This window comes from Daucus carota, chromosome 5 (assembly GCF_001625215.2).
Source record: "Daucus carota subsp. sativus chromosome 5, DH1 v3.0, whole genome shotgun sequence".
NCBI lineage: Eukaryota > Viridiplantae > Streptophyta > Magnoliopsida > Apiales > Apiaceae > Daucus > Daucus carota.
Window position 1 is genome coordinate 4,335,270 of NC_030385.2, and position 12,027 is coordinate 4,347,296.

At 32.5% G+C, this 12,027-nt stretch overlaps 1 protein-coding gene and 3 non-coding genes across 4 annotated transcripts; 1 reads left to right on the top strand and 3 right to left on the bottom strand.

Moving 5' to 3' along the window:
- Positions 1 to 760: 760 nt before the first annotated feature.
- On the top strand, positions 761 to 5,381 carry LOC108221932 (protein PARTING DANCERS). The gene is made up of 8 exons (XM_017395791.2): positions 761 to 932; positions 3,442 to 3,566; positions 3,656 to 3,744; positions 3,815 to 3,910; positions 3,998 to 4,092; positions 4,164 to 4,204; positions 4,312 to 4,395; positions 5,061 to 5,381. Exons 1-8 carry the CDS (start codon positions 875 to 877, stop codon positions 5,208 to 5,210), a joined length of 738 nt encoding a protein of 245 aa, XP_017251280.1. The 5' UTR covers positions 761 to 874; the 3' UTR covers positions 5,211 to 5,381.
- Positions 5,382 to 9,432: 4,051 nt separating this feature from the next.
- LOC135146867 (small nucleolar RNA Z122) lies at positions 9,433 to 9,527 on the bottom strand. The gene has a single exon (XR_010283961.1). It is a non-coding gene; the product is annotated as a small nucleolar RNA Z122 (small nucleolar RNA).
- A 103-nt stretch (positions 9,528 to 9,630) lies between these two features.
- Positions 9,631 to 9,724, bottom strand: LOC135146870 (small nucleolar RNA Z101). Its single transcript, XR_010283964.1, has one exon. It is a non-coding gene; the product is annotated as a small nucleolar RNA Z101 (small nucleolar RNA).
- An 83-nt stretch (positions 9,725 to 9,807) lies between these two features.
- Positions 9,808 to 9,892, bottom strand: LOC135146884 (small nucleolar RNA snoR14). Its single transcript, XR_010283978.1, has one exon. It is a non-coding gene; the product is annotated as a small nucleolar RNA snoR14 (small nucleolar RNA).
- Positions 9,893 to 12,027: the final 2,135 nt, after the last annotated feature.

Consider the following 12,027-nt stretch of genomic DNA (forward strand, 5'->3'; position numbering starts at 1 on the left):
CCCTCAAATAACGCCAGCGCTAACGCCCTTCCTTTTCGAAACCTCCTAATAAACCCCTCACCGATCTTAAAACAACCATCGTCGCCATCATCTTTTCCCGCCACTATTGTCCTTTCACTCCCACACGTGGTTGTGCCTCCTCCGATCTCCAAGTTTCAGAACCGCAGCGTGTTATTTTCAACTTTTGAGAATGTCTGATCTTTCGATGAACGGATCACCACCGAGCATCTCGAACAACGTCAAAGGGCTTTCTCTTGGTCAATCATGATCGTCGATCTTGCTTGTGGCTTGATGTTTATCATTACGTCAGTGTGTGATGATTATGTATGTTGATGAAGTTGTGTGATCAATGTATTTGAGGATTTGGATCGTGGATTCAATGTATTTAAGAAAGTTTTTTTAATCTTGAGCTGGGGTTTAAGTAAGCGTATATATTAAGTTCTTCGATTCTAAAAACTCCACAAAATTATCAATATAGCATTGTAATCAAATCTCAAGAAACTTGTATCGTAAATAACTATTATATATATACACTATATATTATTATTACTAATAAAATATTTATTAAATATTGAAAATTGGGTCAACTGTTCGATTTTGGGTTAACCTTAGTTAAAGATTGAATAACTGAAAATTCAATTTAAAATTTTCACTCCAAAAACCGAACCGAAATATATAATTTAATTAATCAAACGGAAAAGATTTCAAAACAAAAAAGATTCAATTATCGCTGCTGTATAAACGTTAATGCTACCCGATTTAGCTGTTAGCGCAGAAAACTATAGTTTGTTAAAATTCAAAATCAGTTCCCGCAAGAGTTTTTAACAGCAGACGGAGCATTACTTTGAACAGTCCGATCAATACCTGCATCTCAATGGCGACGCCGCGTCACACCAGAGGATCAACGCCGCTCTCATCCTCTTCACATTCAGGTTCCTTTTCTTTTCCTTTTTATTCTCTCATTTCGATTTTAATCATTTCAATTCCACTTAATTACAATTATGTTTGCTTGTGATATTCCTCTGTCAATTTGTTGTAACTCGGACCTTCGATTTGTACTTTTTGCTTTATATGTTGTTTTCGGAGCGCGCTTAACATTGCTGATAATGAAAGATCGAATGTCAGATATATATGTGAACGTAATGTGATGTTGCTTTGAGATAGAGATCAAAGTAGAATACGCGAATATGATTGATTTAGTTCCTGGAGATGAAGATGTCGAATTCGGAGTTAGTTTGAATTTGTTTGTACTGAAAATATTTAGCTGAGTTTCCGAAGGATAAGAATTGTTACTCATCAGCCTATTAGTTGTCTGTGAGAGTGAGACTGTGACGAGCCTTGTCAACAGAGGGAAGTAAAAGGTCTGAAACTATGGATACAATTACAGGGACCAGGAGGCCGAGTAAGGGTAAGGGAGAACACTTCTTCGTCTGTATTAACAAGTTTGGTGCTCCCTATACTAACACGTGTATGGGGGCACATGCTTTACCATTTTTGCACAATAACCTGCTTAGCTTGATCTGGTATCCTGCTATAATGTTGTAGGATCTTATGGATGTGTTGTGGTTAAATTTGGAGGGGGGTGATACTCTATACATAGTATGTTTATGTCGGTATTCGAGTGGTGACTAGTCTATTTTCATTTTGAAATATGCTATATCTTATAAATTCAGTTACAGTCTCGGCAATAGACTAATTGAAAGCAATAATATTTTGCTAGTTCACTGGACTTAGACTTTTAAGGGATTTTCTTGCCAAATGGTGGTAAACCTTAATGTTAGATGTACTGTCTCAGAGAAACAGTTATCAAGATGCGCTAGTACGATTACTGATGTAATGTTCATTGTCTTAATTTGTGAATTTTGTAGAACTTAAGCATGTACTATTAACATGAACCTCCTAAAAGTGAGAATGTCATATCCAGTATATTATTGTTTCTAGATAATATGCATTATCTTCCATGTCAATAATTGAGTATCATGTATTGTTCATTTCCTGATTATAAGAAATGTTTGCCGTTAGAAGTTATAACTGATGGACCTCTGCTCCTTCTTTGCAGTTCTCCTTGGCAAAAATTGTATATTATTTAGTGTGTTGTCAGACTGTCAATCACTCAATCTGTGCGTATGTGCCTGTTACGAGTATTTGTTACTTGAATTCTAATTTTAGTTCCCGGAAATGGAAGTGCCAAATTTTTGTCGGTCTCAAATTGTTTGAACTGAATAGTTTTTAGCTGAGTTGCTTAAGCAGTGGTAGCTTGATTAAAGTAATTAATTTACAAGAAAATTGTATAGATTTAGCTTTTAGAACTTACTTATGCCTAATACCCCGCAGGGGGGGGGGGGGGGGGGATGCGTTTATCTTATTGAAGTTGGTCCTCCCTGTTGTTTCTGGATATGTAAGTACTGTTTAAACATGTGTTTGTGAGGTACACTTATCATATCTGCACAAAATATATGATGAACTGGATCTGGCATCCTGCTTGCAGAACTGCTGTAAGAATCATATATTTACGACCTAAGTACATTTGTTTAAATGTTGTGAAGTGATTTGGAGGGGGACTATGCTGTCTAAACAGCATGTTCATGTGAGTATGTGACTATCAGCTAGACTATTTCAATGCAAGATAGGCTATGTCTTAGTCAGATTCTTGGCAATAGACTAATTGAAATAAATTCTTTAGCTAGTTCACAGTACGGAGATTCTCAAGGTATTTTTCTTGTGAAATGGTGGTTAATTTTAGGTGCACTGTTCCAGGGAAACAGTTATCAGGAAGCTAGTTTGATTACTGATGTAAGGTTTTATATTTTAATTTCCATCAGAACTAGCAGCAAGGTCATTTGTGAAAGTTGTAGAACTCAAACATTAAGTATTATAAAATTCTGTCTCCTAATGCCTAGATATCATCACTGTTTATCAACTTAATTAGTCCAGAGTCCAGATTCAATTTTTTGGAAATAAAACCAAGTTCATATTGCAATCCTATCCTTTAAAAGTTCCAACACATGCAATGTGAAATTTATATCAGCGTCGACAAGACAGATGGAAATTGCAATGTACAACAATAAAAAAGGCTTTCCATATTCTGCAGTCTTTAGATACTATTTTATACTTATCCCTATATTATCTAGACTTTTATTGTTTCTTAATACTGTACATTAGCTTCTATGTCTATTTTTTGAGTGTACTATATAGTCTATATTGTTCATTTCCTGATTATAAGAATTGCTTGCAGTTATAACTGATGGAGCTCTTGCGCTTCAACCTAGCAAAAATCGTTCGATATTATGTCTGATTTTTTATTGTTTGTTATTTCCTTGATACTTTGCTTGTTGTAAAGATTTTTTGTGAACTGTGATTCTTAATTGAGTTGCACGTGTGCTTTCAAGTTTTTCAGCATTTGTTGGCAGAGGCTAAAGTTTTTTGTTTTTTTCAACATAGGCGCAGCTGGAGTTTGTGTGATGAGTAATACATGGAGAGATGAACAACATCCATCGTTCATCGATTTTATCTCATCCTTTCTCAGCTCAAATTCCTTCAGATTAAACTCTGCGCCAATAGCTCCCGTAAATACTTATCTTATGGCAGTTGAAGTTGTAGTTATCTACATATTGCAGTCATCGTCAACTCACTTTTAAAAATCTCTTGAATGTAGGATTTTATCTTCAATTGTGGGGGGTTGTCAGTAGCATTTATATTTGTAACTGACTGGAGGAACAACAACATTACAACTGTCATAAGCAGGTATATAATGAAACTTTGTTCCTATCACTGAAACTTTTCAAAACCTGTGATATTCTTATCTTCTGGACAGAGTTCAAAAACTGAAGGCGCAATTTGCAAATATCTATGTGGTGGTTGTGCTCCCAACACAGGAGCAAAATGACTCATTCATCTGTTCTTATTTTAAGTCAGTAAATCCTCAATTATTTACAAGTTTTATTCAGGCACAGTAGCACTGTATTGATTTTGCAAAATTTTATGTATTTGTTTGAAGATATAACATGGAGCTTGGCAGGCCAACATTCATTCCTGTACAGGATTTAGAAATGGGATTTGAAAAGATTGTGAAGTTAGCACATGCTCGTGGTGGTAAGCTGATCACAGAACAGAAAATAATAGATCTATAAGCTTGAAATTGCGTCTAAATGTTGTCCTTGCAGTGTGTAAGAGGCAGAATGTTATCTCCAAGTTGAAGGCTGATGTGAGTTGGTTGAATGATTTCTTTATTTATAAAAATAAATTTTTAATGAGCTCTATAAGTTTATCAAGGTGGATGAAGTATTAATATATATTGTTTCTTAAATTTAGAGGGAGAGGTCGGTGCAAGGAATGGAAATTTTCCTTAAAGTGGTGACGTCCATTCCCACTGTTCAAAACCATGATGCAAATTCGGTACAGTAATCTTAACCAGTAATTTTGTGTGATTGTATTTCTTGTATTTATATTTCTATATTCTGAAACATACATAGTTGTGCCACACACAACTGTTGTTTAAAGCATTGGGAATACTACCTCTCCTTTTTTGTCAATTGGTTGGTAATTTGGGTTTCTCCTTGGAGGTCTTATTACTGGACTACACTAGATGTCTAAAGCTACGAATTGAAAACCCCCCTTTATTAACCCGTCCATTCACCCGAAAAAATCAGTAGAAGATAAATTAGTAAAGGAAGACGGTGGAACTATACTTATTTCAGATGTTATTCTTAGAATATATCTGGATTCCTGTTGCACTCATTCTGTATCACTGTGTTTAGATAGATCGAGTTTACCTGATGTTAAGCAGATCAGACTATAGGTTTTAATGGCAACAATAGTAAATTTTCATCAACTAATTGTGAAAAGATTCACATACATGTGCCTTTGTCTGCGAAGTGTGTTAGTGTTCTGTTCATATTTATTCGGCGTCAGAAGATCGATACAATATCTAGTAATTGATGTTGGTGTGTTCTGCCAATTTACTCCTGATCAGTGTAGAACTTGATGCTTAATCACACTTGTTGCTCTTAAAATATTATGTAGACCTTGCCATTCCCCCCAATTTTTGCTTGTGTTTGCAGCTTTTTCAAGCCATTGGTTCAGTAGAAGCAATTGCAAAATCATCAAAGGAATCCATAATGGGAAATACAGATCTTTCGGCAGAGAAGGCAGAGACAATTGAACGGTTTTTCAGAGATCCAAAGTTTTATCTCTGCCCTAAAATCAGTTAAAGATGTTAAGGTCCATTAGCTAGTCCATGTGATTATTTTTTCTTCTAGCCATACTGTGACAATGTAATTAGCGGGCCTCCAAAGCACAACCTGATATGATGATACGATTTCCAGTTGAATTCTTGCTTTCGAATGCGACTTGGTCAATTCTTGTTGGCTAAATTGATCGCAGCTTACTTTTGCATGAATAGTACCATTTGTTTTAGTGGAAAAATGGCTCTTAAATCAATATACTTATATAAAGGAGAAGCGAGGGGCGTGTAGGTGGCGCCTCTCACATCGCTCCGTCTTATTTTTCTAATTTTCTGGAATTTTTGGATGCAAAATATCAAAAATTAGAATTATCCTTTTTAGTTTCGGATATATTAGAAGCAAGTTTCAGAATCTGATTTTGTTTCAGATTATTTATGGAATACTACCTTTTTAGTTTCGTATATATTAGAAGCAAGTTTCAGAATCTAATTTTGTTTCTGATTATTTATGGAATATAGTAGCTTGAAAGTTTTAATCTGATTTTGTTTCAGATTATTTAATTATGGGAAAGAGTAGCACACAAATCTCTCTGCACCTATAAATACCCCTATAGGTTGTAGGGTTTTAGATCATCTAAACACAACCTCTTCTCTCTCAATACCACAACCATACCTCTCTCTGGTGATAGTTCTCTTGCTCGATTTCTAATTCGGTGGTGGCGTTCTTCTGCAACAATAAGTGAAGGTTGTTTATACGGTATTAAAAAAATAAAAGTTGTTGCAAGCAAAGGTAGTTATAGACCGTTATGTGGGAGTCGACAAATCTAAACACGGAAGAAGAATATAGTCTTGACATGATATTGATGGTTGATATCAATAAATTAACTATTAGTGATGTATGTTTGTTGATTATTTTTTTATAATAGTTGTTTTGTTCATTGGACATGTTTGTTATTGTTAATTTTTATATGATTTACTTTGTATACATGAAAATATTATTCATGCATTATAAACCGCTATACAAGGAAAATACTTATATGAAGGAGAAACGAGGGACGTGTAAGTGGCGTCTCTCACATCGTTCTGTTCTATTTTTCTAATTTTTTGGATGAAAAATATCAAAAATTGATCCGTTCAAGTAACGTTTAAGTGAAGGTTGTTTATATAGTATTAAAAAATAAAGGTTGTTACAAGTAAAGGTAGTTATAGAATTTAAGTTAGATGTTTTTGTGCACAATCAATCCAAAAAAATTGGAGGAATGTGACAATGTAAGAACATGATTACTTTAAAAAAAAACACATATAAAATTAAGATTCGTCGTTCTTTAAATTGTTAATTGCGTGTAGAAATTATTTTCATTTTTTCACCATGAATTATAGTCCAATTTTGCAATTTTATATATTAGTATTGGTATTACATCAAAATTTTTATAATATAAAAATTATTATATCCTACAAATATTAATTTGAATCATTAATATATTTTTTATAGACAGCCACAAAATTATTGCATTCTACAAATATTAATATTGAATCATTAATATAATTTTTATAGGCCGCCGCAACGCGCGGATTCTCAACTAGTTATGTTATGTGAGATTATAAGATAATCAAGTTGTTCGAATAATATAGGCTTTCTTGTGACAATATGCATGTTTATAGCCTGTATGATATATTTAGGGGTTTATTCGAATAAAATTTAAATTCATTTTTTTCATTCAAAAAATTCAAGTATATTCAAATCAAAATTTATGATTCATAGTAAAATATAAATATTCAAGATCAATTGGTTCAATATCATGTGTTTAATTGAGTGTTGAAATCAATATATTCAATTTAAAAAATTAAGTTATAAATTCATATTAATTAAAAACATATTAAAATTTGTTGCCATTATATATTTTTGCATCTTTGATTATTCTTATAATAAATATTAATATATACTTAAATAGAGAGAAAAATCAAAAAATAATTTATTCTAATACTTTCATCTCGTACCAATTAGACAACCCTTCGATTTGATACTAATGATATTATTATTTTAAAAATCACAATTATATATTTAATATTAATAGTAAATCAATCTTTAATCAAGGATTAATTGATTCGTAATTAAGTTATTCATCAAAAATTAGTTAGGATATTAAATTTTACAAAAGATTTGGAAAAAAATTAAAGAAAATATATCGTTAATATATATAATAATATTAGATTAACTAGTGTAAATCAGTTATGGCGAGGAGTAAGTGAGCCAAACAATTACTTGACCTCCGTTCTTAAAATATTATTCAGCTCGAAAATAATGAAGACGGACTCGAGCTCGAACTATTCAAATAGTTTCCCAAGCTGAGTTCGAGTTTCATGTTACTCAGTTCGTGAGGCTCGCAAGCCTAATCAAACCTATATTATATTAACTATTTTTATATTATTTCTATATTATTATATAAAATAGTTAATTTCAATATCTTTTTTATATATTTAATCGAATCAAACTCGAGTCAAATCGATCATTTTGAAGTTTTTCTAAATTATATTTAGGAGGTGTTTGACAGGGGCTTAAAAGACCAAAAAAAACTTATAAAAAGTTGGAAATAATATGGGTTAAGAAGCAAGTGCTTCTTTTGAGTGGAAGCCCAAAAGAGAAGCTGGGCTTGTGTTTGGGAAAAAGAGCAGAGCAATTAAAATGGGCTTCAGAAGTGGATAAAGAGAAGTAAGGAGTGCATGCTTTTTTCTTTCACTTCTCACCTTATCCAAAACATGTCCTTACTAACAGAAAAACCTATCCATCTTTCTAACAAGCTTGCGCCATCTTCGTTGTCTTCCTCAACAGCAAAAGTCGCCCCTAATTCTGAAAATTACTCCTTCAAATTATCAACTCACTCGTCTCTCTACTCATCTCGATTTATACTCAGCTCGATCTATCTGAACATTATTCCTCCCGCTCGCTCAGGTAATTTTTAGCTACTGTGTTTTCAATTTTAGTTATTTACAATTGTAATGGTGGTACTTGTTTCGATTTATGTTTGCGCTTGTAGATGTGGGTTATGCACACAAAAAAGGATAGATGGCGTATAAAGGTTCAAGTATACGATACCATATACAAGATTTTCGTCTCTCTAATGGTACCGCACGTCTTCCCTGAAATACGAAAGAAGGATTTAATCATCTACATTCTTCATGTAGAATGGTTATCGAACATATATTTGAAGTGTGGAAGGCCAGATTTGCTATTTTAGCAAATATGCCTATGTACAAAATTACTACTCAAACTGATATTGTTCTTGCTACAATGACGATTTATAACTATATCAGAAAATAAAGAATTACAAACAACGCATTTCAAACCGCTGAACTAGAAACTCTAGAAACTTATATCCCGGAAAATGCGACTTCAACACTTAATCCTAGTCAAGGAGCATCTGGCGGAGAATGGAAACGGGATCGTGCTTGGAATGCAAATCGTGATGAAATTGCGGCAAATATTCCTCAAGTGTTACACTATTTTTATTTGAATTATCCGTATTTAGTATTTTGTATTTAAATTTCTATACAAGTTGATCTATTATCAATTTACAATCTTTTAAAAATAATATTACAATGTACAAAACACTGCATGAACTTATAAGTCAAATCATCCAAACACTAAATAATACTTATAAGTTTAAGTAGCCAAACACTTAACAACTTAAAATTTTTACTTCTGATTCTCACTTCTACTCCATTTTTTTATTTTAATCAAGAAGTCACTTCTTTTAAATTTATCCAAACACCCCCAATAACTTTTCTTTCATAATTTTTACTTCTTTCTCAAAACTTTAATCACTTAGAGCAAATCCGACATCATATTTTATTATTTTTATTAAGCATCCACTAAGACATTTTTAGACTTCCTCTTACAAGAGAAACACTTATTTTAAAGTCAATCAAACCGCTCCTTGGGGAAATCAATCAAACGGCTGCTTGGGGAAATCATTCGAGCCTATCAAACTTTTTCGGAGTTTAAAATTAAAGTTTGTCCTCTAAGTTCTAACTCCTCCAAACTTTTTAATCAAGTTTGAGCCGGACATTGCAGTGTCAGCTCGGCTTGGCTGACTGATTACGCCAAATGCATCATAATTTCCATATTCCTGTTAAACGCATTGTCATTTCAATTTTCTTGCCATCTTTTTAATGATTCAACTTTATCCCAAAATTTCCATTTGCATCAAAATAAAGTTTTTGTTCAGCAGTTTAACAGCGAATCAAAATAAGAGGGGATCAGACTGACGTGCAAATTTTTGTTCAGCAGTGAACAGTTAATAACTGAGCCTCTGATTAAATGATATAATCATCATCATTTCCCACCATCAAACTTCTAACCAAAACTATATTAAAACATTATTATTAGAAAACGATAATAAAAAAAAAAAAAGTTTGAATAAGAACAAACTATAAAGAAAAAAAAAGAGGGGCAGTATCAGTTCTCCAAGGTGAGTTTAGCATCACAGTAAATCAGATGCAAATTACCCATTTGTCAATACATGTGTTCATCATCTACCCAGAAATTCAAATTTTCAATTACAAAATAAAATCAACAAAGCAAATTAAAAATTAAAATCAATGTGAGAAAGAAAAAAAGAGATGAAGCGATCAGATCCTGTCGGGATTCATTGTTTCACATCAAAGATTATCAGTGGATTGACAGACCAATGAATTCTATCGTCATTTCGCGAATATATAAAAGCGTGTTTATAGATAAAATTCAAATATTGATGCTGCAGAGACGAAACAGAAGATGTTGAGAGAAACACAGAGAAGGCAAGTATTTATATACACTACTCAAACCCTAATCTGATACAGCTAAACCCACGACTTAAAGTGGGCCGGGCCTGAATTTTGTCATTGCAGTCCAGAACAAGTAGGAGAAGACTTCGAGCCTGTGGTCAAGTGTCAAGGCAGCAAGAGGCAAACTTCGGGTCAATTCGATTATATAATTAAAATTTTATATTTGTGTAATAAGTTAACATTTTCAATTTTTTTTAATAAGTTAAGAATTAATTTAAACTACATATAAGTACAAAATGAATTTAAATTAAGAAATTGTTAGAATGTATTTTCTGAATAACTGATTTTGTTTTTTCAGATTTTTTGATAAAAATAACATTATCATTTAAATGAATATAACAAATCAAATTCTTTTTTTATTATCATTATGATCATATTATAAATCATTTATAATATAAAATTATCTAGAAAAATTTAATTTAAACAAATTAAACTGTCACTTGTTAAATTTTAAATAATTTATGTAGGCTCTATCCGTGATTATTAAATATAAAAATATATGTAAAAATAGCAGAATTGCTTCGTTTGTAAAGCAACTTGAGAGAGATTAGCACATGTTCTAGTTACTTGATCAATTTAATTACTAAGAGTTATTAATTATGTCATTATGTTTCGATCCCGTACTTGCTAGTCCCGCTAATAACAAACACCGTGCACTTGCGGATATTAATTTAAAACGCATACTTATATTATGAGAAAGATGATCAAGTTTTATCACCGTAGAGGTTGGATTAGAATTAGGGTTAGAGATAGACCTATAAAGGAACTATGGCTTTTATGGATGTGACGACTTTAAAGCTTAAAGGTTTCCTTCCTTAGTGTTCTCTCTTTTCTTATTATTTCTATTATGTCTTTTTTATTGCTTTAGTTGTTTATTTATTAGCGAGCAGTGTATTTTAGGGCTTAAGGAGAAGTCATGTTTGCACTATGATCTTGGCATGATTTCACGGTGATTTGATTGATTGGTTAATTCTTATTAATATGTTTTAATATTGATTTGTGTAATCGGCCGATACCATGAATTAAATCTTTGTGAATAGAAGTATGTTGAGAGATATACTACTAGAGGCACGTATACAATTAGCAGAATTGAATTTGAGTGTGAGAGCATTATTGAATTTTTGAGAGCGTTAATACTAGAGAGAGGTTAACATTGCTATAATTACATGATTAATTGGATTACTAAAAGTGATTATTTGTGTAATCATGTTTTGAGAGTGTTGATGCTTCGGAAATATTAACATACTCTTGTTACTTGACCACTTTAATTGTTTTAACTTAGAAGTCAATTATTGTGTAAGCATGATGGACCTGATTGCCCTAGATCTTTTATATATTATTTTAGTGTCTTAATAATTAGTGTTTGTTTAGTTATATTAGTTAGTTAATTATATCGTCTATAATTGTTTTAATCGGGAAACAATTGTCTGTAACCGAATCAAAATTGATAGTATTTGTCTCCTTGAGGATACGACCTGCATTTGTCAGTCTGCACTACGATAGTTACCGTGCGCTTGCGGTTATTTATAAAATAATAAATCAGCGCGGAATTGAGGCCAATCCCGACAAGAATAAAGCTATCATTGACATGGAACTACTCAAAACCATAAGGGATGTACAAATATTGACAGGAGGAATTGTAGCATTGGGACGATTCATATCCAAATCTGAAGATAAGTGCTTGCCCTTCTTTAAGGCACTCAAGAAAGTCAAGAACTTCGAGTGGACAGACGAGAGACAAGTGGCTTTTGAGGAGTTAAAGAAATATATGGCAGAGCCATCTATTCTTTCAAAACCTGTGGATGGTGAAGTATTATGTATATATCCAGCGGTCTCGGATAAAGTACTGAGTGCAATTTTGGTTCGTGAGGATGAAAAAAAATCCAAAGACCTGTTTATTATGTCACTAAGGTTTTATATGGAGCATAGCTGAACTATTCAGTTCTTGAGAAGTTTGCGTTGGTCATTATCACAGACTCGAGAAAGTTAAAACCTTACTCTCAGTCCCTTTGTAATATCAT

Excerpts from the sequence above, each read along its gene's own strand:
- LOC108221932 (XM_017395791.2), top strand. The coding sequence starts at position 875 with ATGGCGACGCCGCGTCACACCAGAGGATCAACGCCGCTCTCATCCTCT. Across the intron at positions 3,911-3,997 it reads TTCATCTGTTCTTATTTTAA|ATATAACATGGAGCTTGGCA; the intron begins GTCAGTAAATCC and ends ATTTGTTTGAAG. Across the intron at positions 4,205-4,311 it reads TCTCCAAGTTGAAGGCTGAT|AGGGAGAGGTCGGTGCAAGG; the intron begins GTGAGTTGGTTG and ends TCTTAAATTTAG.